At 45.0% G+C, this 25,752-nt stretch overlaps 2 protein-coding genes across 4 annotated transcripts in view; both read left to right on the top strand.

The window, feature by feature from the left end:
- LOC122396199 (carbonic anhydrase-related protein 10) overlaps positions 1-13,688 on the top strand; it is a 31,127-nt gene extending 17,439 nt beyond the window's left edge. For all 3 annotated transcript variants that reach the window (XM_043394384.1, XM_043394387.1, XM_043394385.1), the window contains exons 5-10: positions 3,345-3,440; positions 3,555-3,621; positions 6,358-6,512; positions 11,634-11,762; positions 11,849-11,894; positions 13,064-13,688. In XM_043394384.1, coding sequence (XP_043250319.1) covers positions 3,345-3,440; positions 3,555-3,621; positions 6,358-6,512; positions 11,634-11,762; positions 11,849-11,894; positions 13,064-13,080 — 510 coding nt within the window. In that variant the 3' untranslated portion in view covers positions 13,081-13,688. The remainder of the gene's footprint in view (positions 1-3,344; positions 3,441-3,554; positions 3,622-6,357; positions 6,513-11,633; positions 11,763-11,848; positions 11,895-13,063) is intronic.
- A 1,774-nt stretch (positions 13,689-15,462) lies between these two features.
- LOC122396347 (leucine-rich repeat-containing protein 24-like) lies at positions 15,463-21,617 on the top strand. The gene is made up of 3 exons (XM_043394659.1): positions 15,463-15,501; positions 15,896-16,141; positions 19,558-21,617. The coding sequence occupies exon 3, from the start codon at positions 19,626-19,628 to the stop codon at positions 21,615-21,617; it is 1,992 nt and encodes a 663-aa protein (XP_043250594.1). The 5' UTR covers positions 15,463-15,501; positions 15,896-16,141; positions 19,558-19,625.
- Positions 21,618-25,752: the final 4,135 nt, after the last annotated feature.

Below are 25,752 nucleotides of genomic sequence, written 5' to 3'. Positions count from 1 at the left end.
AGCTTTCACGAATGGACGTTTATCCTTTATTGTTCTATCTCGTTTCGATATCTCTGACATACAGCGGACACGTGGCCATTCTAAAGTTTTTTTTCTCCACCGCGAACCGTATAAAAAAATTTCCACGGAAGCTTTTCGTTATAACGACCTGTTGGTAAAGGTTCACATAATTTTAGCCCATGTAGTTTCACAGTTATTTTAGTACTTATAAAGAAATCCCCTCGACCTATATATTAAAAAAAATTCTAAATTCTCAGAAGCCACGGGGAAAAGGTTGCTGGGGTAATAATAAATATTTCCAATTTCATGTCGAAATTTGATCGCGTGTTTTTCTGCGCAAACAAACGCTGCCGCGAAATTATTTCCCCCCTCGCGCGTATCGAGCAAATTCACAGTAAAAAAGTTTCGTATTGCGCGGAGGTAACGTATTCCACGCACTTAAAAAGTATCGTAATTTTTAAAAATTTCCGATTTAGTTAATTTCACCCGCGAATGTACTTCACGTTGTAACCAGCAAACTGTTAAAAGCTATATACTTTCCGGCGCGTGTATCGCGATCCTATACTAGTAACCTAGTTGAGTAGTCTGACCCAGTTAAGGGATGAATACTTCAATTTAGGAAAAGTCGAACGCAACGGTTCCACATTAATCAGCTCAAATCACGCGATGGCGTAGGTGCAGTCAACAATTTCGATGGTCTAGACGGATTTTACGGTTAAAAAATTTCAGTAGTATGGGAAGATCGATAACCAGACATCCTGAACAGTTTCTAGGAGATGTAAAATGTTATTTTTACAACAGAATTTCGTGTGATGGAACCCACAAATCTGACCAATTTATTGGAAACTAGTAAATATGGTAAATTATTAAAGTACGAATATATATTATATCCACACTATGTTAACATTTATTTATGCACGTCCGTTTGAACGTATACAGGGTGTTCGGCCATCCCTGGGAAAAATTTTAACGGGAGATTCTAGAGTCCAAAATAAGACGAAAATCAAGAATATCAATTTCCTGATTGAGGCTTCATTAAAAAGTTATTAAAAAATTAAATTAAAAAATTTCAAATCGTTCTGAAAAAATTATTTTTAGTTGCGGGGGTCAATTATAAGCATTTTTGGTGAATAGGCATACCCCCGAAATCCTACGCACTTTCGAGAAATAAATGTTTTACCGCAATGTCTGACCATATATTGATATGTTTCCCTGAAATTTTTCAGCGAAAATGGAAAGTTTCAAATCGTTCTGGAAAAATTATTTTCAGTTGCAGGGGTCAATTACAAACATTTTTGGTGAATAGACATACCCATGAATTCCTACGCATTTTCGAGAAAAAAATTCGAGTAGGTGGACAGATTTTCTGATGAAATTAAACATTTTCGAATCGTTCTGGAAAAATTATTTTCGGTTGTGAGGATCAATTACAATCATTTTTTGTGAATACACATACCCCCGAAATCCTACGCATTTTCGAGAAAAAAATTTAGTACAGGCGGAACATTAAACGTTGATAACTTCTGAACGAATTTTCGTCTTATTTTGGACTCTAGAATTTCCCATTAAAACTATTTGATTTTTTCTGTTTAAAATTTGTTTGTATATCGAAGATGAAATTCTAAAAATGTATTTCGAGGTTAATATTTTCATTTAATCGTGGCAAATGGCGACAGTGCGTTTGAGTGATTATAAGCTGGCTCCGTGACGCTGAGTGACATGGTAGTCAGTGTGTTAAGCGAAATGTGTCGACGGCAGCCATTTGGAATTTTAATTCTAGGGGGAAAGAATTGATCGATAGCCTAGCGTGCTGAATTGGTTGTAGCAGTCGTCCGTGTTCGAATCCTGGTCCAGCAATCCTATCGACCGATTCTCTATTTCTCCCTACAATTTTCAGAAATAGAATTGGCCCTCGTGCCTCCGGGTTCGCTTCTCTTGTTTCAAATATTTAGTCCAGCGCGTGACCAAAAATGTTTCAATTTGTCGGACTAGATCAGTGCCAGTCTATTGTTTTAAATATTGATTTTTAAGATAATAGAATTTGGGTATGATTCGTAGTGTTAGAACAGAACGACGAGTCGTACGATAACATCTTAGATATTTTTCTTTTATAAAATTAAAACGATCTATTACATTTATTTTCTAATTTCCTGCAAATTCGAGGTACAAAGTGTCAGCGAACTGTGGCGTCTATCGCAAGCTAGCTGAGCTGTGGACATCAGTGTATTAACCTCAGGGAGCAAGGTTGATAAGTAGCTTAATTGATGAAACAAGTCGTTTGGAACAGGAAGTCTCGAAACCACGAATCTCTATTTAGCGATACTACTGAATTTTTTTCAGAAATAGGATTGGTCGTTGTGAATTTACGTTCATTTTCCAATTTCTTTGAATCTAGGAGTTTGAATTGTCAGTCAATTATGATATCTATCACGAGCTAGCTGAGCTTTGAACAAGGGAGTATTAACCTCAGGGAGCAAGGATCTATTGATAGCCTAAGTTGCTTAATTGATAAGACAAGTCGTCTGGAATAGGAATACAACAGAGATACTATTGAGCAATCCTATCTTTTGTTACAGTTTTCAGAACTGAGATGGTCGTTGTGTCAGTGAATTATGACATCTATCTCTAGCTAGCCAAGCTATCGATAGTCTCGGTTCATCAGTATTTTAAATATTAAACTAACGGATCACAGATCTCTAGATAGTATAAGTAGCTTAATTCGTTAAACCAATCACTTGGCAAGAATCCAAACTCAAATCCCGTTTCAGCAATCCTATCACCCTACTGTTTGGGTCTCTATAGTCCTCAGAAGTTGGCATTATCATCTTCATATTTAGTTCCCCTATTATTCCAAATTTTGAGTTTTATATAAAAACAATGACGTCCAAACAAATCGGCTCTTCGAATATTAAAGGGACCCTAGATACGTAGATAGTATGAGTAGCTTAATTCATTAAATCACCTGGCAAGATTCCAAACTCAAATCCCGATACAGCAATCCTACCAACCTATTATTATTTAGCTCCCTACAATTTCCAGAAGTATCTCAGTATATTCCTATTTAGCTCCCTTATTATTTACAATCTTGTGTTATGCAGATTGATATTTCAATAAATTAGCCAAACTTTGGGCATTTTGAATAATACACTGAGGGATCATAGCATAGTATGAGTAGCTTAATTCATTAAACCAATCACCTGGCAAGAATCCAAAACTCAACTACTGTTTGGGGCTCTCCATAATTTTCGTCGTTTCATAAATTTCAGTACCTCTACATTCTGATTAGAAACCCTATCGACCTTCTCCACTTTGCTAACGCCATTTTTTCTGTTTTTATCTCGCAGCTGCAAATATATGGGTTCAACTCCCAGCTCTACAACAACTTCTCGGACGCTCTGCCCAGGGCGCAGGGCATCGTGGCGGTGTCGCTGCTCCTCCAGGTACATGCCTAATCTCACCGGCGTATTTCAACCCCCGAAAGATCGAATCGCCGACGACGACGATAGATCGGAGTAAGAGATACGTCATAGAATACCCTCTCCGTTGGCTTTCAGGTGGGGGACCTCTCGAACCCGGAGCTGCGAATATTCACCGAACAGCTGGATAAGATCAGATACGGAGGTGAGAGCACGAGTAATTTAATACGCTGCTTAGAGAAAGCTTGACGCCCTTCGCGCGTTAGACAGATTCAAGTTTCTCGAGATCCTTCCGACCATAATAAGATATCGCGCGAACGAAAGGGATCGGGTTTAACCCGCGATTCACAGACCGAAATTACAGCAGCACCGCACGATGAGATCAATTTGAGTTGGTGTCTTAAGAATTGAGCGATCTTTCAGATTTTTATTGCAAAAAACCATTCGGTACATCGTTTTCAAACTTTGTATCGTGAATTCAGTTACGTTTTTCTGTAATATTGGAATTTTTTTGAAGCAAAAATAATATTATACTATTATGGAGTGTAATGGAATTTTGGGGGAAACAGAGTCAAATATGTTATCTTTGATCAAATAATTCAAACTAGGTCAAGCATTTTGTTTCGTATCTTAAAGTCTCGAGGTTCTTTACGGTGGGATAAGTCACATAAAGTGTGGCAGACTGATGGCGACGAAATTCGTCTTTGATATCTTATGGTTCTCCTAGGTCCTTTATGTGACATATGCGATACTGCTATGAGGTCAGCCCCAGAGGGCTGTACTGTCAGCCCCCCTCATTTTTTCAAACGCAGTGACATCTAATATTTCGCAATTTCGGATCAAGCCAGTGCAGAATATCTCTCGTCGTATTTCCCTAGCTACGCAAAACGTGAAAAATTATTTCCAATAAACGCGTGGACAGATTTCCCCACAAATATTTCAAAAAATAACATCGTCACTCTAATTCCTGGGAGAAGAATAAAAATATAGCTTCGTGTTTACGTCGAATAACTAATTCAAATCAAATTTAAATATTTTTTGGCATTTTATACATGTATGTTTTCGACTATCTGCATATAGTTCTCTTAAAAAAAAAATTGTATTCGTTAGACCAGAAGATGACATAATTTTTAAAATGTAGTACTTGAAAGACACCTCCAACTACACGTGAAAAGTACATAAATATTTGCAGTTTCGAATACAGAAAGTTTCAATGGAACGACTGTTATATCAGATACAGTGCTTCGAGAGAATACCCTGGGTCATATTGATTTCATCGGACCAGCCGAGGGTTAGGTATGTTATCTGATCCCGAAGGTTTTCATATATTTATAGGTACGAAATTCACAAAAGAACGGCTCTCTATTTTCACGCGTATTATTTCGAAAAGGCGCGTCGAATATTTCATGTGCTTGTATTCATAAGTAAATGAACGTTTCGAGCAAGGTGGACGCGAACAGAATCGCAAGTTTAAAGAAGTTTCGACGAAGAAAAAGGTGTCTGCCGCGAGCGGGGTAGAAAAAGACCGAAGGGAAAAGGTGGAAATAAAAGTCTTTAAGAATGAAACTGAATGTTACTAAGTTGAGGCGTTTCCAGATATTAAATTCCACTTTGAGGATACGTTTAATTTAAAATTCTTCTTTGCGCGATCGCGTTCGTATTTAAGTTGCTGTAAGGAAGGAGAAATTAATTACAGGTAATGGGTCGCGACTGCCTTCTTTATCGTTGTTCGGGCAAAGGTAGCGATAGGCAAACAAAACCAAAGAAAAGAATAATCTCCTTGGCGAGCATCAGCTAATTAAAGAATGATATTGCCAACAGTGATAAAAAAACATCTTAAAACACTGAAATAAAACTTGTTTGGTATACCGTAGATACACTTCCATTTTTCGGAACTTTCCAAATAAATTTTAAACTAGTCACGTGTTCGTTTGGGTCTAATAATTAGTAAGATACGTTATAGGTTCTCGCGACTAACTCGACATCGTAAGCTTGGGGTCATCGTTGTTAACTATTACATTATAGAATCGATATAGAATATTATTCTCTGATGACAAAATTAACTAAATCAATTGCAGCAGTATACTGGTATTATACTGGTAAATATAAATAAAATACCGGTACTTAACGGTATTTTTATTACCTTTTCTACTTCACTGTGATCGTAAATATGCGAAATACCGCTAAATACCGGTATTATAGCAGTAAATACCGGTTGTATTGTCATAAGCCTCATAGACATCGAAATATCGAAACACTGGAATATGTAAATACCAGTATTTTACTTGTATCTACTGGTAATATCGCTCTACCGTATATTAAAATGGAGCTAATCAGTTTTCACGAAATGAATACAGCTAAATACCAGTATTCCCACGGTATTGTTATCTCGTTATTGGCATAGTTGCGCTAGAATACCATAAAAATCACACTGGTATCGAGTCCCTGAATGACAGTAATCGCTAAAAAGTGTCTGCTGACTGCCAAACCTTTGGCCCGAAGCTTGCAATTATTTTCCCGATGACCCAGCTTTCCCGGGGTGCGTACCTTGATCTCCAAGTGAACGAACATAAAGCAGAAGTTGTTTAAAACAATGCGGATGCCGCGAAATAGGGGCAAAAATCGCTGTCATCCCCCGGGCGTGGGTGTTCCCCAGTTGTCGTAGTCACGACACACGCGATCGCGACACGGTGCACGTGTAGACCGGAAACTTGCTAACTTCTCAGCTCGAAATTGCCGTTGGTCCGTGATAGCACGCGAACTTTTCTCCAGGGCATTAGCCCTTAAGTGGCTGGGAACGCGCGACCACGTAAGGCGACGGGGGTATTAAGTTAGGCATAGGTGGCGTGTGTACGGGCACGTCGATGCTAATTGGGGTACGTATGCGCGTCACGGTGCTTGTCAGATCCCAGCGTTATCGATCGTGACCGATTGCACACAGGCCAAACGATGGAGATTAAGCGTTTCGTGATACGCGAGCTCCTGCCGAAGACGAAATATTACATGACGTACGACGGCTCCATGACGATGCCAGACTGCCACGAGACAACCACGTGGATCATCCTGAACAAGCCGATATACATCACGAAGCAGCAGGTGAGCATCGTCACGCTTCTCCATCTATCCTACGACGTGCCATCCTAGATGGCTATAGATTGTTCGAGTCACGATTCTTGACTGCGGACTAAGAGTTCCTTGCATCAATTTGACGATCACGGTCGGGGTACAATTGCAAATATCTAACTAGATACCCTCCAGTAGCATGTATGTCCTCGTAACGACTTGGTAGATAGCTCATCCAAGTTACCAGGTGCCAGAAATAACGTCACCAAACATTATTAGATACCCATTATTCCGAGTAGATCCTTTTGAAGAATCCATTTATCTCGGATGTTACTTGATCCTCGTTATTAATAACAGTCTACGCCACCTATAAAATAAATCTAGCGCCATAAGACGCTGCTCGCGGTCTCAGGTAGTCCAGGCCCATTTGCAGAATGTATCTAGCGCCAGCAGGCATTATTCAATCCTCGAAGTAGCTTACGTCAGTCTATAAAATACAGCCCGGTGTCATCAGACACTACTTTTCCAGAATATATCCAGTGTCATCAAGCAGCACTTAGGGTCTAATTACCCGTCACCTCGAGTGGTCCATTTCGTTTTGCAAAATACAGCCACCGTCATCAGACACTACTTCGAGTCTAATGACCCTCTAGCACAAGTGGTGTCTGACGCTAGGTACATTTTAAAAGGGAAACGACTCGCGGCAAAATAACTTTAACAACTTCAACCGTTGAAATTAATCAGATAAAACGTTAACCACCCTACACCCCATTAGTGGAGCCTCGTATTTTTTTGAGAGCAGACTTAAAGATTTAAATTTTTCTATCAGGCTGATTCCATTGGTCGCCTCGCGCCCCCCTCCTGTTTCATCAGCGTTTCGAGGTCCAGAAAATGATCGAGCCCCCAAGAAACTGATTGGAGGAGTGTAGCGGTGCAAAGCGAAATGAAGCTAGTGACCTCGATAGCCTAGATCCGAAGGTATCCGGGCGAAGTTTTGAATATTTCAAGCTAACGAAGCTGTTTCGCAACACAAAGACCGTAACCCAGAAACATCTAATTTCCAAAACGCGACTAGCCGCGAACATAAGGCTTTGCTATTCCTCTAACGGCGCCACAAAAGACGTAAGGCCAAGATTCTCACGCCCGATATCGTGCCTCCAGGGTCGTCCTTCTTTTTCGACCGAGATCGAGAAACCCAGCTCCGTCGATCGCTCACGGTCTAGAACTTTATTTCGTTTCGAACGGCGCCAGGGAAGGGATCGTATCTGGTCGAGACGACTTGAAGAATCGCGGTAACTCACGCACGAAAGTAGTTTCTGATGTTCTTTTAACGATTTCGCGTGGCCAGGGACGAGCGTAATCTCGCGGCGCGCAACGCGCACGCCCGCGCAACAAAGGAAATTGGTTTACGTGGGTTCTTTATCATCGCGAGATTACATTTTGATGACTTAATGCGTTTTCTTTCTTTCTAGATGTACGATACTACGCGCGGTAAATTATATTGTTGTATAATAAAATAAACAACGGTTACCAGGCACCTCTGTTAATCGAATAAAACGAACTTGGCGGTCGGCGTTATTACCTTTCGTTTGATATTAATTCGTTAACAATACCTATTATTCATCGGGAAATACATGATACATTTAGCTTAAATTTTGAGTACGATTTGGTTCGTATCAAATTGCACCTGTCAACATGGCTGAAAATCAACTCCCGTTAATGCTGCTTTAGTATTTTTAAATTAATTGATTAACAGTAGTCTCTTATTTACTCGTCATGAAAGGATAAATGAAATCCGCGAATAAATAGCTACCTTGTATTAATTCCCGGGGTAAATACTTCGAGATAATTGTTTTAAAATCGGAAATGCAATAATTAGATTTTATCGATCGTATTTTTGGTACGTTAAATCATTGAGTTTGTTGCGCGTTTCGTGCCCCGCGGGGACGGAGAAAAGTTCCCGATTAATTTCCAAATTATTTTGGCGATTCGACGGATCCACTTATGGCCGGCGTTGTTCCGACGCGGCGATTACGCAACGGTCCTCCCCAATTACACGCCCCGTGTATAATTTTTCAAAACGTTAAAAGAGCACGCTTTCGCTCGCTGCGTAATGAACGTCCGTCTGCGAATCAATCAGCTAAATGGATCGTATGCAGGCCGGCTGCAGTTGCACTTTCGAAAATAAAAAAAAAAGAACAGCCGAGAGGGGGGCGGGAGGAAAATGGGCAGCAACGTCGCTGTTTCATCTCCCGTTTCAATATTACGCGATCGAGTTCGTGCGTTGTCCTCAGAAAGCAGCACAAAGCGTCGAAAATGTGCGCGCTTCGGGGCCAACAAAGGGAGCAAACAATATCTCGAATTCAATAACTCGACTATCGACTTCCGACGGAAGTACCGCCGCGCCCTTTGTCGGACGTTTAAACGATTTTAATCCGATTTCTATTTTCGAGGTTAGTTTTTTTTTTATTTTCGAACGGTCCGGGGGTACGCGCGCGACCCGATTGCGGCCGCGTTTTGATTCGCCGGAATAAATTAACGAGGGTTTTTCGAAATGAAATATCGCTCTGTCCGGGGGAAATAAAAGCAAAGAATTGTCGAACGTGGATCTCGTTTTGCGAAACGGTTATCCGCGATGTGAAATAAAAAGTTTGCCTCGGGCCGTCCGCGATTCAATCGTTGAAAGCGTTTTGCAAAGAGTCGGCCGGAATTACGTTAATGGCAAATTTCACGCGATATCTCGCCAAGTCGTATTTTATAAATAATACTTCTCTTCTTCAGGATACACCTGACACACTACTTAGTGTTTATTGATCCACCATTGCAACAGATCTCATACAGATAGTTACTTCAGAAGATTACTAACTAAAGTCCAGGCCTTTTGCAAAATACAGTTACGTCATCATGGTTCCTCCAACCCCAAATACTTCATCTATTTCGCAGATTACACTTAACACCAAGGTTCACTGCTTAGGGTCCACCAACCTACTACCATAAGTAGTCCCTGTCCTCCTTAAAGACACACCTATCGACATCAGAAACCACTTAGGGTCCACCGAGCCACCCCATTAATAGAACATGTTCTTTTGCAAAATATAAATAGTTGGTGTTGACTACCCCAAGTAGCCAAAGTCCTTTTGGAGAATACACTCAGCGTCTAAGGCATGGTGTATCGATCCCCCCCCAGGCCAAGTAGGCCATATCTTTTTACAAATCCCAGCTTTTGTCATCGGGCATTACATAGTTTCCACTACCTCAATTGTTTCGCGTCTCTTGGTGAATGCCCCCAGCGTCACGAGACTCTATTTAGGATCCACTGTCCCCATTTACCCCTAAGTATCTCATGGCCTTTCACAAAATATAGCCACTGTCATCAGACACTGCTCGGTACACGCTATCGCAAGTAGCATCTTTTTATGCGTTTAGCGTCATCCATCATCGCGTGCACATACCAAACAGCTTAGTAGCTCCGCAGCATATTTTATGGAACAGCCAGCTCAGACATATTTAGTAAATAACTCGACCCGTACAAGCGAGCACGAAATGTAATAATTCGAGGGTTGGTTAATTCGCGCAGGAAGAACGAACTCAAAGGCTTACTCGTCCGCTGTAAATTTAATTTTCCCCTTACTCGGTTACTCGGAAAATTAAAGAGCGTATGCACCGAGCTACAACGTCTCCCGACGCGTTCTGAGTTGTAATGAATTCCCGACGTCGCGCGTGTAAATTTCCATGTTACCGGCGCGGGCGTATCAAAGTCGTGAAAAATGTTCCGTGCTTAAAAGAAATAATTGTTTAGCGCGTCGCGTGGACACACATTCCGGAATTAATCTCGACGATGCTCACGCGATTTATTCGCGGACGAGAAGCGCGCGGCTGTTCCTTCTACAGGGAAAAAAGTTGTCGACAAGAGGGGGGAAAAAAACAGAATGACGTCAACAGATTGTCGTTGAGAGCGAAACGACGGTGTAATTAATGGAGAGAACGAGAATTAAATTCGCGCTTGCATCTCCGTGTATACAGGGCGATTCATGTAAACTGTTACAAGCTTTTTTTTTTCTTAAACAGATGGAGATATCGGAATGGTATACCTTCGATTGTGTGTACTGTGTGGAGCAGGGAATAGAGCGTTTCAAAAGTTAAGATTTTGAGAACAAGAGCGTACAGGGCGTTTCAAAGTTGAAACTTGGATTTTTGGTTTGGAGGTCGAACGGATGCATAAAAATCGCGATAACATGGTTTTCATAAAACGGGCGCTTACGTGCGATTTCGTATGCCAGAAAGCTGGTACTTTGCCCAAAGGTTTCAACGTAAACACATCGGGGTTGCCATTCTTCTGGCAACGACAGGCTCCGATCAAAGATTCAATGGCCACTTTTCGCGGATGACACATCGCGGATACATAAATTTACAATGTATTTTAATAAATTTATCGGTAACACCTCGACTCGCGAAGAATTATACTTGCTAAGTCGGAACGCCGAGATTCCGTTGGATAGCGTTTTTCGGGGAAAGTTGCACCGGGGTACATCAAAGGGATGCAAAATAACCAAACCACGTGTCGCTGGTTATTCTGACAAAAAGTCAACGCCGAGACTAGCACGCGGCGATGTAAAGTGTGTCGAACGTTTTCAAGCTTATCGTACATCGTAGACTCCATTAGTGTGAAAAGAGTCGCAAAGTCAAGATTCGAGATTAGTGGAACGGCTGACCAGAGTATTTTTCAAATGAATTTTCTCGAAAACGGTAGCTGGCACGAGAAAATCGTATTTCGAGATAGAGGTTATATATAATATTCATTAATAAAAACGATACTTATTTTAAAACACCCTGTACACTCGGAAATTGTGTTTCTACGAGTGTAAACAGTCGTAGAATCATCGCTCCGTTGTACGATATCTATCGAAGGCTTCAGCTAACAAAGTAGTTCCAATTTTGATACTATTACATCATCGAGGGTGAAAGGTTATCGTGCGATAACGAACATATCGTTTCAATGCGTGTTTAGATTTCGAAACAAGCATTTCCAATTGCAACAAATATTTTAAATTCCATTGAAGAACTAACCCTTGAGAAAGGAGTCTCAATTTTTACAGCTGCGCGTACTAAACATGGAAAAAGGGGGAAAAACATTGTGTACTTTTGTCGTTGTAGCTTTTATCACTGCGACAACTGATGCAAGGGGACAAGGACCATCCGAATGCACCTCTTGGGAATAATTTCAGACCTACGCAGCCGCTGCATCATCGTCCCGTGCGAACGAACATCGACTTTAACTTTCAGGTATATTAAGAACACGCGCTTGGTGCGTGTAGTTTTGAACTTCACGATCGCTGACGATTGTCTAAACTTTTTATTTTGCTCCTCAGGGACCGAAAAACTGTCCGACGATGAATAGGGACATATATTACAAAGGTACGAGAAGCCGTATACAATGGCCGTGAGGTAAAATGGGAAAAGTTCATTGAATATTCGCTGGAACTGGGTTGCGCTTTGTTTAATTTCGTTACGGAGTATTTCTGGCCTCGCGCGAACGATAGAAGGTCCTGGCGAAACCTGAGTGATCGAATAGATTTGGGCATATTTTATTTACGGTATTAACGCGCTTTAACCGGCGAAGAAAAACCGTGTGTTGCCTCGGCAGGACCAAAAATATTTTCATATTAAAAGAAAAATAACGATTGTGACGATTCTTTCGTTCTGTTAACGAATATAAAAACACGTGATAAATATAGAACATTGATACAAACACATTAGAGTAAATAGATTAATCAGCAACGAATCAGAATGTCAAATATGGTTATGCGAGACTGTATAATACATCAGAGACAGCCCAATGTCAACTTGATAGTTAGAGGTCAAGCTGGTGTTTACGTTCGATCCAAACATTACGATATCTCGTTTCTTTGCGGTCTGCTATCACCAAACCAAGCTATTCAGCATTCAATGTATTCTTTCTCTATTGAATGTTGACAGAAGCAAATCTGCAATGCCACTGTATCACTTGAGACGTAATCTACAACCTCGAGTCAAGGTGACCTTTATTTACTCACGATAAGAAACTACAAACATACAGAATGACTTAAACAAATGAGATCATCGTTGGTTAAGATAACAGTAGTAAACATTATTCCAATAGAATGATTTTTTACAGAAAACTTTTGTTAAAATATGTCCAGTTCTGTCAATTGAACTAGTGTTTCTTTGCAATCATAACAGATCTCGAAACATGTCTGAGTCAGTATATCAGTCGTTAACGTAATGCTTTGTACTATATCCCCAGTCCGTTCTTACACATCGATACCACACCAAAGTCACTGTACACATCAGCTTTTTATAAATATTTTTATAAATAACAAGGGGAGGACGTTTTGTAATCCAATGGAGGAGGAAGGCAAATAGTCACTTAGTAATTCTTTTTCTATCTGGGTCAAGCAGAGCGTGCTACGTAACAAGTATTTCCAAGTCCAGTTTCCGCGAGCTTGATATTCCATGAACTTGACCCGATCCCCGAATAACGAATCTTCGAAAATAGCCGTACCCAATGTCTAGTCACCGTGCCCTTTCCGCGTTTGGTGTTGCAGCAAACAGCTGGAAATAACCCCGAGGAACCGAAGAAGACGCCTGGCGTTCGCAGTTAACTACGCTTTCCTTGGGACGAGCTGGAACTTCGCCGTTAAGAGAATAAAACCCATTGACATATCAATTAAAATGAAACGCGCGTGATCGGCGGGTCACCGTCGAAACCGATCGAGCAAGTCCGCGATGGCGCGTGTTGTTGAGGTCAGGAGCGAGTGAGGATGAGAAAGAGTGCGCAAGAGTGAGAGAAACAGAACAAAAAAAAAAAACCAAGAAAAATGCTTCGTTGTACTATTAGACGTGAATTGCCAAGTATGTTTCCAGTAACGAGAAAAAAAAAAAATGAAGATATAAAGAGATATATAGAGATTACAACTTAGCGGAGATAAGGTAACCGTAAGATTACACAAGATATATTATTATACGTATATCGATCAACTATCGAAAGCTATGACTATCGTGGCCTGCGTGGGAGGGGTTTCTGGGGGACGGGGGGTGGGGATGGTCGAGAAGAGAGATGCGACACTATGTATAAAGATTCATGCGTGACGGTGCACACACAGACACACACATACACACTATCGAACGAAAGTTTATACTATATTCTTGTAATAAAACGCTGAAAACGTAGAAGGAAGTACGGCATCGTAACCCTGTCTTCTGTGCGCGAAGCACTAGCGTAATCCCATCGATCTGTTCCACATCCCCCGTGTTTCACGCGTTCGTCTGTGTTACCGACCGAACGACTTCAGCAGCGCCCGTCGGTAAGAATAGCTATCGACCGAGAATTTCGCGTCGATAAAGAAGAATTCCTGATTCCTACTTACCCGGGCGGGTCGATAAAGTAGGAATCTAAGATAAAAGAGTCTACTTGCCGACTGTGTTCGTAAATTAGTCGAGTTCCCGATTGATCGAATCATCAACGGTCCCTAACGCCAATAAAATTCCCTGACATTTTCTCTCGACCCTAACTTAGGTCAACCCCCAACGTCGCCGAATTCCTACCGCCCGGGACGACCTAAGGGCTACCAGTTGGGCTATCCAACATCGCCAGATTCGCGGGGTGCGTATCCCCACGGGTGGACACACGCGTCCTGTTCAGGATTGCGAGTCGCTAGGGCCGGCGGGGAACAGAGTCAACGGTTATAGAGGCTAGTGCGAGCGGAATCTCGACGACGAGAGGACGCAGTTAGGGGTCGAAAGGTTGCCGCTGGTGGGGGTGTTGGGGTAAGGGTGCCGGCGAGCGGAATGGATTTCATTGAACCAGAATTCGACGGTGCTGCCCGCGGACGGTTATGCGGCAAGGGAGTCGAAAAGGGACAGCGACGGGTAACGAGCGAGCGAGAGGTCGGCGAATCAACGAAGAGGGGGACCACCGATCGGAGAGGGGTGGTTGGGAGCGCAAGAGGGAGGGGGTAGCGAGAGGAACAGACACGGGGATACGTAGGCATCGTGTCGGTGGCCTCTGCGGCAAATCTGCAGGTTTCCGTGGCGTGTGCGTTGGACGATAATAATCGCGAAAATCGTGACTCGTGGGTGGAATCGTCGTGGCCGTTCAGTTCGTTGTGCGTGATCGTTCGCGGCGGTTACGGGGTGCACGCAACGGGGGATGAAAGCCTTCGATGGAGCGGCGCGATCGCAGCATCCGCTCTCGCGTTTCCCCGCATATGTCCAGCTCTCGTTCGCGGAAACAGCGGTAGCCAGTGCGGAGGCTTCTTATCCGGCGGGCCTAGCGCGAAGTGATTGATTGATCGGCCAAGAGGATAATAGAAAAGAACGTCGATGCCAGTCGACGACCCCACGGCCCAGGTGGGGGGTGTCCTCTCGTGAGAACGGGCGAACACACGTTCGCACGGTGAGACTACGCGTGGAGAGGAAGCTGACAAGTGCATCGTGCCCGTCGCGCACCGTCCGTTTCTACTCGTTTCTCTCCGCGGGTTTACGGATATCGTGTCCGATCGCGACACGGACCCTGACGTCAACCTAACCGCGGCGATCGTCGCGTAGACGCCGCGGTCGCGAGCAATTCCATTTCCGTTCGTAACGTAGCGAGCGTCTCTTCTCCGGGGAGAGAATAAACAAAAGGACAGGGATCGTCCCGAACGGGGGTGAGAAGCGACGAACAATAAAGAAGGACGGAGGGTGAAATAGGGAGAGAGCCGCGTCTCTCCTCGCGAGTGATACAGTGCGCTTTCGTCTTTAATTTTTCAACCAGCCCGCAAGCGACGACGCGATTGGCCGGAACGTACCGGGAAACTTTCGACGCGAGTAAACGCGTAAGCGAATTTTGCCGCTCGTGGCCAACGCGCTTGGTGGCATGACTGTGGGTGTCGGGGTGACGCGAGCACTCACCACGCGCAAGAACACCTGGTGCGGATAAGGTTCCGGCGATCGAGCGTCGAATATCGGGCAGAACTCCCCTAACGAACCCCGAAACTCTCAGGTTCGCCGTGAAAGTTTCGTTGAATTCAATTAGCCGGTTGTTGCTGCCGCCGCTGCCGGTGGTGTGCCTTCCGTTCGCGGCCTCGGAACATCCGGGGAACTGCGTTCGGCATCGAGGAGGATTGAAAATTATTACCATGCTACCCGCGGCCGACTTTGTGACTAATTTATGATCGATATAAATTTTGCGGCGCATTACGCGGGCATACCATTAGCGGCGTCAGCAATTAATATGCCTTAGTAGGCGGCCGGAAATGCTCGGCGGGCGAACCCGCGGCCTGGAATCCTACAGGCTTTCGAGGCTCGTGGGCTCGAGAGATTCCGCGTCGCTTGTTCGGTCGCGTCGGGTGAAAAAACCGTTACATAATCGCGCGATTGTTGCTCCTTTGTTGCAGATTGAACCCGGCGAGGCGTGCGATCGGGGGAAAGTAGGCCGGCCGACGGGGCGCGCGCGTGCACGTAGGGCGCACTTAATCAGAATGAAATCTAAGAACTCGCCAACAATAGATTCGTGATGCCCGAAGGAGACCGGTCGGCGAAATGAAAGCCCCCGAGAAACAATGGAAGCGTCCACGCAAGCATGACGGCCCCATTCAGATCCGCAGACGGCATGCTTAGTGCTGGCCGAAGAAAACGCTCAAGTAAGAATAAGCAGAGCATCGTCGTCGTCGCAGGATTCGTTTCCTCGCGGTCGGGATCGAATAACGCTCGCTCGCCCTACGAATCAACTGGCCACTCAAGGCCACTTGCTCGACCGCCGGTCACGTCATGAACTATCTTTGTTCTTACGCTACGAGGGTCTAGGTTTCCCTTAGCCTATCAGTCGTCGAAAAGATTCCACCGGTTCGAAGTTGTTCAGATTTTCAACCCTTCGCATCGCATGCGACCGAGCAAGGGCTGCGAAGAGTGTCGCCTATTGGCCGGTAATCAATAAACATAAACAGTCATATCGCCAGTGGCCTGCTCGCTATTTAGGTTCTGTTTACATTGTTATGGGAACGCATTCCACAGGCGTCTAGAGACGTTTTACTCGTCTCGTAACAGATGTTTCCGGCTTGCAACGGTAATGCAAGGAGAAAGAGAGATCAGTCTCGAGTTGAAATGAAACGGTATCACGAGTAAATAGAACGTGAACGGGTGTCGGGTAACATTTTCTTTGGTCGTGCCCCTTAGAAGGATTGATTCGCCCAATAGAAGCAGCAATTCTTTCCAGTGCTGATCTTTTTCTCTCCTTATAATAAAACACATTATTGAGCGCGTTGTCTTTTACGGAAGAATGTCTAACAATCTGTTACGGAGGCAGGTATTGGGTTTCCAGCAATCCGTGTCTGTTTGTATCGCGTGGGTATTTGACAGCTTAAGATACTGTTCTCGTTTTTCCAAAAGTGTTGGATGACCATTGACTTGCATATCACTGATACCCAGAGGTAGCCTGTCGGTTAAAATTTTCTGTCGGACTACGCGAATAATGGAACGGATTTATTTTATTTTTCTTACGTTTTATGTCGGATTTTCAACTCGTTAACTACTGCCCGTCAGATTTCTGCGCGATATTGTACCTTCGCCTGCATACAAAATATTTAACGATTTTACCGTGTCAATTATACCGTCGTTCTTTGTTGCGTAACTAGCACGAGGAGAGGATTTAAATGATATTTCTCATCCTCGACGAACGCATTTTCGATTTCAGATTCTTCGAACAATGCGTGAAAATTACACGAGGTGAAAAATCCACTATTCCGTTGGCAATTCATCGATCCCTCTGCCTTCGATTCAACCTGCTTTTGAGCCCCCTAACTTTGCGAATATGCGTTATAACAAACGTGAAATATCGTTTGAATGTGTTTCACCGGGTGCCTCTGTAAATTTCCGCTACAATTGCCCTATTAAATGTCATAATTATGTAAACGAATTGTTGCGTCATTACATACATACATATTTGATATTTTTTATTGCTCGTGTGCAACGCTCGACAATTACATCCTGTTTTCATTCTATTTTTAACGTGTAACTGTTCTCGAAAAGCACCATGCTCTCGATCACTTGCGATAGAAAGGAGTTCGTTACACAGTTTTAAAATTCTCGTACCGTGTTCTCGTTTTACTTTCTCTCATTAATTCTGCTAATAGACTTAAGTTTGTTATTCTACGTCCGTGGTTTTACTTTTGTACAACTTTTTCCCCCCACCGTGGATGGAACCACGTTGCATCGAACAACGAATTAAAATTGCGTTTTATTTGTGATTCTCGTCAAAACAAAGCTGCCCAAATACCAACGCGCAAACCATAGGATCCAGGCGTATAGAGCTGTCTTTTTTACGAACAAAGTATTTGTCGTTCGAGCGAGAATGTTTCTGTGAATGAGTTACGAGCCTCTTAATTCTATTTAGAATTCTGCACGATGCTTGCGTATGTATTCTCTATCGGATTCTGGTGTCCCATCGGTGCTTTTCTATAGCTTCGCCGATCAAGGAAAGTCTCGGTGAAAAAAACGGTTCAAGTGTTAGTTTAAATCCGAGGTGGTAGAAGTTCATGCCCGAGATCATGGCAGTTCCTCGTATTGTTTCGCTCGGCGAGCCAGCTTTTGCATTTTCCCGTTGCTCGACGGCGGTTCCTTTCCGCATCAACAGACCGGGCACACGACGACGGAAAAAGAATACGGGGGGTCTTCAGTTTATTGTAAATGGAAACATGGTACGTCTACAGTGTACGCAAACAGTGGGGGTCTGCCCACATAGGTAAACATCGCAGTAGCAAGTCGGAGGGAAGGGGTTCTTCAATATCAGTCGAACGACTCGACGCGACGAATTCGAGACTAAATAGCGTGAACCAGTTTTGCATGGGAAAGTTTCGTCACGGGCCAACTGACGTGGCAAAAAGTTTCCTCTTTTCTCCTTTAACCACCGATAAAACGCACGGAGCAAAGTTCGTTTTACGCTCGCGTATAGGCTCGTTTTTAGTGAAAAGCCGCGAATCACGTTCCCGGCAGAGCTTTCACGTTTCGTAATAAAAAGGGTCTCTTACATTCTTTTTTATTAAGCAGTAGCGGCGACGAAATACATATGCCAGCAATGGAGACAGCGATAAACAACGCACTCCCCCCCGTTTTGTAATTTTTTCGTTCCGTTGCTCACCAGTCCGGATCTCTCGTACAAAATTCTTTGTTCTTCGTTTCCGCGATGCTCTCGGTCGTTGCTCGGACCGACGAGCACGTGTCTGTCACCGTTTAATCATACAGCGTGCGATAGCGCGTTAAGTAGCATCGCTTATGTCGAGCGGGCAGCGTGTTAATCCGGAAATTATCGCGCGTAATTTTACATGCTAGCACAAATGGGCTAAATGACGGAGCGGCCGTGCGAAGACACGGAATGTTTCAAAACATTTGGCGTGAATTGCGGCATTTAGTCGTCGCCGGCCACCCGCGCTCAGCAAATTCGCGGCTATTTCGGGAGTGTCTCCAAACGATATGCAATTCGGGATAGATTATCCCGGTTGCATTGCTATTTTCCGTGTAGCGGCGGTTCGCTGAGCGAGGATTAATTCAATCTACTAAACAGCTTCGTCGTTTCAACGCGAAACGGACGAAGAAGAGATATGTAAATGGACGGGAATATCAGAGTCAGTCTGTCGGAGGCGCTTCCAACGGGAGCAAGCAGTCTTTCTTTCTAGACAAACTTCTACAAATGTAAACCTATTTCGCATCTGTCACGCGTACGTACGTAACGAGCCACCTGGTCCGCGTTAGAAAGAGTTTTACTAATTTAACGATCGCGCTTTAGCCGTCTGCGAAGCCGGGAGATTTCGCTCGATAAACATCGTCTTGGATGCACCTAGGCGTTCATCGTGATTTTCGTGTGTAGTGGTGCTTGCTCATTATTATCCACGAACCAGAGATTATGTTAGTCGCTGTGCTCGAGGCCTTATTCCTCTAAACTTCGATGCACCTCGCAGACGTAGTCGAACCACAATATCCCGGAACGTTGGGGGTACGAGATGTAGCTGTAGGAGGCTTTGGCGTTAAAATTTCCAATTTTAAACACGATTCCTTCTCCTTGCAGATTTCTAATCGGTGGAGAGGCCGTCCACAGGACAGAATAGCAGCTGCGGAAGAGAAACAGACTGTGGCATGTTAGGGCCAATGCATCACCCTCTACGAGGGCGCATTCTGCTTGCCCTCTTTTTTCTACTTGGTACGTTCGCCTTGCAATCACGGGCGGCCGCCTTTCCGGATTGGACCGACTGCCCGGCAGTGTGTCGGTGCAAATGGACGTCGGGAAAGAAGTCGGCCCTGTGCCCCGACGCCGGCCTAACGTCGCTGCCCGCATCGCTGGACCCCGACATGCAGGTGCTGGACTTGTCGGGGAACAAGATACCAGCGCTACAGTCGGAGATCTTCAAGCGTTCCGGCCTGCTGAATCTGCAAAGGGTGTTCTTGAGGAACGCTGGCATCCATCAGATCCACGCGGATTCGTTCAGGGACATGAGGATCCTGGTCGAGATCGACCTGTCGGACAACCACGTGAAGGCCCTCGAGCCGGGCACATTCTTGGGCAACGAAAGACTGAGGATCCTAATTTTAAGCGGCAACCCTTTGACCGTACTGAGGAGCCACCAGTTCCCCGTGCTCCAGCACCTGCGAAACCTGGAGCTGCAAAGGTGCACGCTGTCGGAGATACACGGCGAGGCGTTCGTACATCTCACGGGGCTCGAGTTGCTGAGACTCGACCACAACGAGCTGGAGTATCTCGACGCGTCGGTGATATCGCTGCTGCCGCGTCTCAAGACTCTGACCATGGACGGTAACAAGTGGAGTTGCGACTGCAGGCTCCGCGACTTCCGCGTCTGGCTGATCTCCGACGTGCCCAGCAAACTCTATTCCGTGCCTCAACTGTGTTCATCGCCGCCGCGTTTGGCGGGTCGCAAGTGGGAGGACGTTAAGCCGACGGAGTACGCCTGCGAGCCGGAAGTTTACGTGCTCTCCAGCAGTATTCAGGAAGAGATGAACGGTAACCTGAGTCTGGCCTGCTTGGCAACGGGAGACCCGGAGCCCGAGGTCTGGTGGCAGCTGAACGGCGGTCCGGTGAACGCGTCTAAATTGACCGAGCAGATATACTCCGGCACGTACGTCGCGTACGCGACGTCCGACGTCGGTATGGCCTACAACGAGCGACCCGCGCCTGGGAGAATCGTCGACAGGTGGAACAACTTGACCGTCTACAACGCCAGCGACGGCGACGCGGGGGAGTACGCCTGTTTCGCGAAGAACATCGCCGGTCTGGCGCGGGACACAGTCAGTGTGGCGATTCCGCGTGTGTACACGGCGCCGACGCTCTCTCAGAGTGACAATTGGTTGTTGTGGGTCAGTCTGGCGGGCGGTGGCGCCGCCGCCCTGTGCGCCTCGATCTCCGCGGTGCTGCTGGCGCTGTGCGTGTGCGGCGGGACCCGTCGACACAACGCCCGGGAGAAGGTCAAGCTCCAGAGCAGCACGAGCTTCGGCGACCAAGAGAAGAAGCTCCTCGACCTGTCGGTAACGACGACCACGCCTGGGAACAGCAACGACCAGGGCAGCGGGCACGGCAGCCTGGTGGAGGCCTACAGTACGGGCGATCTCGAGCTGGCGGAAAGGGGATCGATCTGCGATCCGATGAGTGCCGCCACCGTCACCGTCGAGAGACTCAGACCCGAAGTGACCAGTGGTTCCGTGAACGCGATGAGGGCCGTGCCCTGCACCGCGATGTTCCCGCCGCCGCCGCCGGAATTCACCAGCGGCGTTCTGCCCGCTGGAATCTTCGGCAATATATTCATTTCGGTGTCCGTGCCGCAGGATTCCTCGGATCGCTGTTACCCAGACCTGCTCGACATTCCGGTTCACGGCGCGAGCAGCGTGGCGAACAAAACGACCGCCGTCGTGGCGGCAGCCACAAGCGTCTCTAGTTTTGCGACGCTACCGCGACGCACACTGCGATCCACCGATCTTTGTTCGCCTTACGACAATATGGGGCCCCGCGTCACGGCCAACGGAAGTTCCGCGTTCTCGCTGACCGACGTGGACCTACGACTATCGCCCCCACCCCCGCCGCGAATCATCCAACCGCCCCACGAGTTCGTATCCCTGTAAGGACACGCCCGGGGACCGGCTTTCGAGCAAATAGTCGGTATACTTGTTCAGAGCTCATCCGTCGCTTTCTTCCCACGTTCAGTCGCGTCGTCCTTAAACGGTTATCGTTCATTGTGTTCGTCGTCGACGGTATTCCAAGTGTATCTGCATTTTATACGGTGAACCATGGGCCTACCAGGCGAGACGAACAAAAAACAGTGGCTGTTTCGGGTCTACGATCCATTTCAGTTCGCCAGTTTTACTTTTGGACTATTGTACTTTACGCTGATCGACTTTGGTACTTTCGAAAACCAACGTTTCGACGCACTTATAATTTCACTCGGATATGTTCGTTCTCGCCGCTTGGTAAGCGAATGGCTCACATTTTTAACCATCAAAAACCACTCCTCAAACGTACATTGGGTAAGGTTGTATGCATACAGGGACCTAGAAAGTTTGTATCTCGTGCGTATATTAAAGACGTCCGGCAGGTTATCGAAAGTAGTATACAGAATATTTGATCGAATCCACTCCAGTTATGTCTGTCCAATCTATTCGATTATGTAAGACAACGAGTTTCGAAACTGCGCGTTCCCTTCGTCAAAATTCGCGTGTGACGCCAATGATTAATGCCACAACTGCCACAAGTACCTTTCGTTTTGTACATAGCTCCGAAGAAACGGGATTAAATTCGTTGCTAAAGCATCGGGCACACACACTAGAGGTCTGATGCAATGGCGTGAGGGACGACATTTTTTATACGAAGATAGTTTAAACGTATTACGGCTACGTCTTTCGAAGTTAACTGCTTCCTGATGCAAAATAGTCTTTATTACCTTGATAACGTCTACATCCCCCATATTAACACTTTCAGTTTAATTGTTTAATATGCCTTGTTTGTGAAACCTTTACCGTTTGTTTCGAATCTGCTAGCTGGACTTGTTGAATCAGGACACTGAATTCTCTTTGTGACGCAAAGAAAGAAGAGTTAGAGTACATTTTGATTGCAAGGTTTCAAAACACTTTCTTCTAACCCAAAGGAAAGGTTCCTTAAGGTTTCCTTTATGTTTTACATGCGAACCAGGCAACAAAACTAACAGCAACACTTCGCTAAATACAAAAAGCACCAAGAGGTTTTTCACCGAAGCGTATAATAACACAATTTTTAACCACTATAACGCACCGAATGTAACACTTCACACTTAAAACGGTGCAACCTTTCTCGCGTCTAGCGGAATATAGAAGCGATTCTCTTGCCTTCAAACATTGTTCTCGTCTCGTTTTTTATTCCACCATCTCTATGCACTCGACGATTAATAATCTCATCGAATGTTTTGTTTTAATGATATCGACGCTGTCCGGGGCTAGTGTATCTTCCTCTACAATTAATCAGAACAAATCAACCAAGTACAAATCTTCGTGATAAAGACAAATTAGATAAAACACGTCTATGGTGGGGTACCAAACAGAACACTGCCTGTTGAGATAATCACATAAGCACTGTCCCCTTGGTTGCATCGCACCAGGGGCGATTACACAGAATCAGCACTCTCAACTCTTCCATTCTACTCAGAATATAACTTTTCTTTTGCTTAAATTTGATTTGTCACCAACACTAACACCACGTCCATTAACTCCTTCCTGAACTACCACTCACTCTTTCGCACCCTGCACCAATATAAGTTGATACAGGGTCCCGGGGGCCCCACGTGGAGGTGAGGTGAGTGGATTTGACCAGAGTGGGCCCGCTAACTTCGCCGAAATTCTCTGCACCAGGCCTATCTACTGTCAAAGTAGTGGTCCCGGGTATGGGATAACATCAGCTAAATTGGGGTTTTCGACCTGATCGGAACCAGGAAGTCTCACTCCAGCCTCATACCCCCTTATAGCAACGAAAGGCTACCACAAATTTGTATTGTGTCCATTCTCGACAGAAAAGTCAACGAGTGTTTACACCCCCCACCATCATAGAGTGGGGATGCAAACACTCGTTAGCCTTATTCTCGTGGACGGACAGTACTCGCAATCACCCCCACCGCTGTTTATATTTCTTCGACTCGAGTGGTCGACGGTGCAATTAAAAGTCCATTCGAGTTCGATCTATTTCGAGGAAGAGGACCACCTTAGTCTCGGTGAAATGTCCCAATTGCAAGAAAGGAGGCAACAGCGTATAAAGGAAACAGTGATTAAGCGAACCAGCCCACGTCCGAGGGCAGCCTATTAAGTAACCTCGCTGATGAGTTGGCTAGCAGACTCGGGACTAAACGCACATCCCTCAACCTCCTCCATTTCATTCGATCATCCTAGAACGGCCAAAACTAATCCTCACGTTTCACGCCGAGCGCACGTAAGGCTAGGTAACGCGCAGTTTCGAAAAACAAGCCCCTCGGTCTGTCTGTTCGCTTGTCTGCCTGGCTTGCATGCTTGGTCAGCGTACAGTGGCTACTCTCGCAGAGGAAGCGTGTACGATGAGCGTGTGCGTGATACGTGTGTCTGTGTGTGTGTGTGATTAGACCTAAGTCTCTTCTAGTTGCCAATATCCACGGAGGCAGGAGGTTTGTACATAAAGATCCCGAGGGACTCCCTGCGGCGGAAGGAAGGACGAAGTAACGTTACCCCGGTTCTCTCCCTACTCATTCTCGAAGTGTATCACTAGTTTGTTACCGTACTCTACGTGTGTACATATTTGTTATCGCAGTACACGTATTATAGCGTGGCCCGACGCGTCGCGTGCCCGCGTCGGTATTCATTATGAACACTTTGTCAATTAATAAAACGATTGAATTTTACATACATCGTGTCATCGTTCTAATTTATTCCGTCGGCGCGGCGATCGAACTCGCGGCCGCCGCTCGGACGGAATCTGTTGGCTTTAAGGTGTTAATTTTCGGGCATGTGGACTTTAGAAGTTGGTAACAGGAAGCAGGTAACGAGCCGAAAGCAGAACACTGTGTCGATACTGCCTCTCTGTGTAACGGTTAGACGCGGCTGCGGTCGTTGGATCTCGCCGTCAAGTTTTCTCCATTTTTAAATAAAAATTAACAGAGTAATTCCTTGAACGATGCTCACCAGGGTATCCTCAAAACATGATACATACGTTACTTCCTTCCTGATTCTGGGTAACTGAAATTTCTCGTTAGGGTTTCTCTAACTATTTCTACTTTTCCGTCGACCAATAAACTGGCGAGGTTGTTTTGAAGGAAACCAACCCAAACACGATCTTGTTATGACTCTTTTTAGTCGTACTAGTTACCAGAACATCTTTCAAGAGAATACTGTGCAACATTTACAGTAATACTTTGAATTTCCTCACTAGATTCCTTCTTCCATCTTGAAAGGATCCTATTCCAATGTCAGTCATCCTCGTAAGGGTGGTGGAGGGGTAGATAAAATTTCTCATTATATCTTATGAGAAAACCAAGTGTACTAGTTCTTGTAACGGGTCAGGTAGGTAAAAGAAAGTAAATAACTTGACAGTAAATAGTAGAAGAAATTAAAGGAACGAAGACAATAGCTTGCTATTTGGTGCCTGTGAATTAAAGGGGTACGGGAGACAGTCTAACAATATTAAAAATAATTTTCAAACTTGGTTAACGCAAAATACCTTCTATGATAAAATTGGACAATTCTGACCAACGTAACGTAATATCTCCCATTAACAATGTTCGTACAACAATATTCCAACTGCAATACGAACGAAAAAAACTTTTGCATAGAATTGAAATAAATATGTATGAGATCGAGGGACCGGAATCGAGCAATTTTTCTGATCCGTGGGAATTTTATTAAACAAACTCGGATATAGTTTCGCTAAAAATGAATTTCGAAGTGTGCGATATCTATAGGGGGGTTTCTCCCGTGTACATATCTCAACGATCGTCGTCCGTATTCCAATTTGAGGAAAACGTTCGACGAGAATTTCGAGGGTCGATATCAATTGCTAAGTGTGCTCGCAGCGAGGTGGAAATTCAAGGAAAAATCGTCGGAAGAGAAACGGGATAGGTGCGTTCGTCGACGAGGGCGGGAGGGGTGTTCGTTGAAAAACAAACGTAATTTCACGGCCTTTTATTACATCCTTTCTTAAGTCAGCGAAAACTCTGTTGAACGAGCTACGTAGGTTCGCAATAATCGAAATAAATACAGATACTCGTGTCCG

This window comes from Colletes gigas, unplaced genomic scaffold (genome assembly GCF_013123115.1).
Source record: "Colletes gigas isolate AHSC1104 unplaced genomic scaffold, ASM1312311v1 Colletes_gigas_Sc00007, whole genome shotgun sequence".
Lineage (NCBI taxonomy): Eukaryota > Metazoa > Arthropoda > Insecta > Hymenoptera > Colletidae > Colletes > Colletes gigas.
Note: the sequence above shows the minus strand (reverse complement) of the source record. Positions and strands in the feature narration are given on the sequence as shown.

Excerpts from the sequence above, each read along its gene's own strand:
- LOC122396347 (XM_043394659.1), top strand. The coding sequence starts at position 19,626 with ATGTTAGGGCCAATGCATCACCCTCTACGAGGGCGCATTCTGCTTGCC.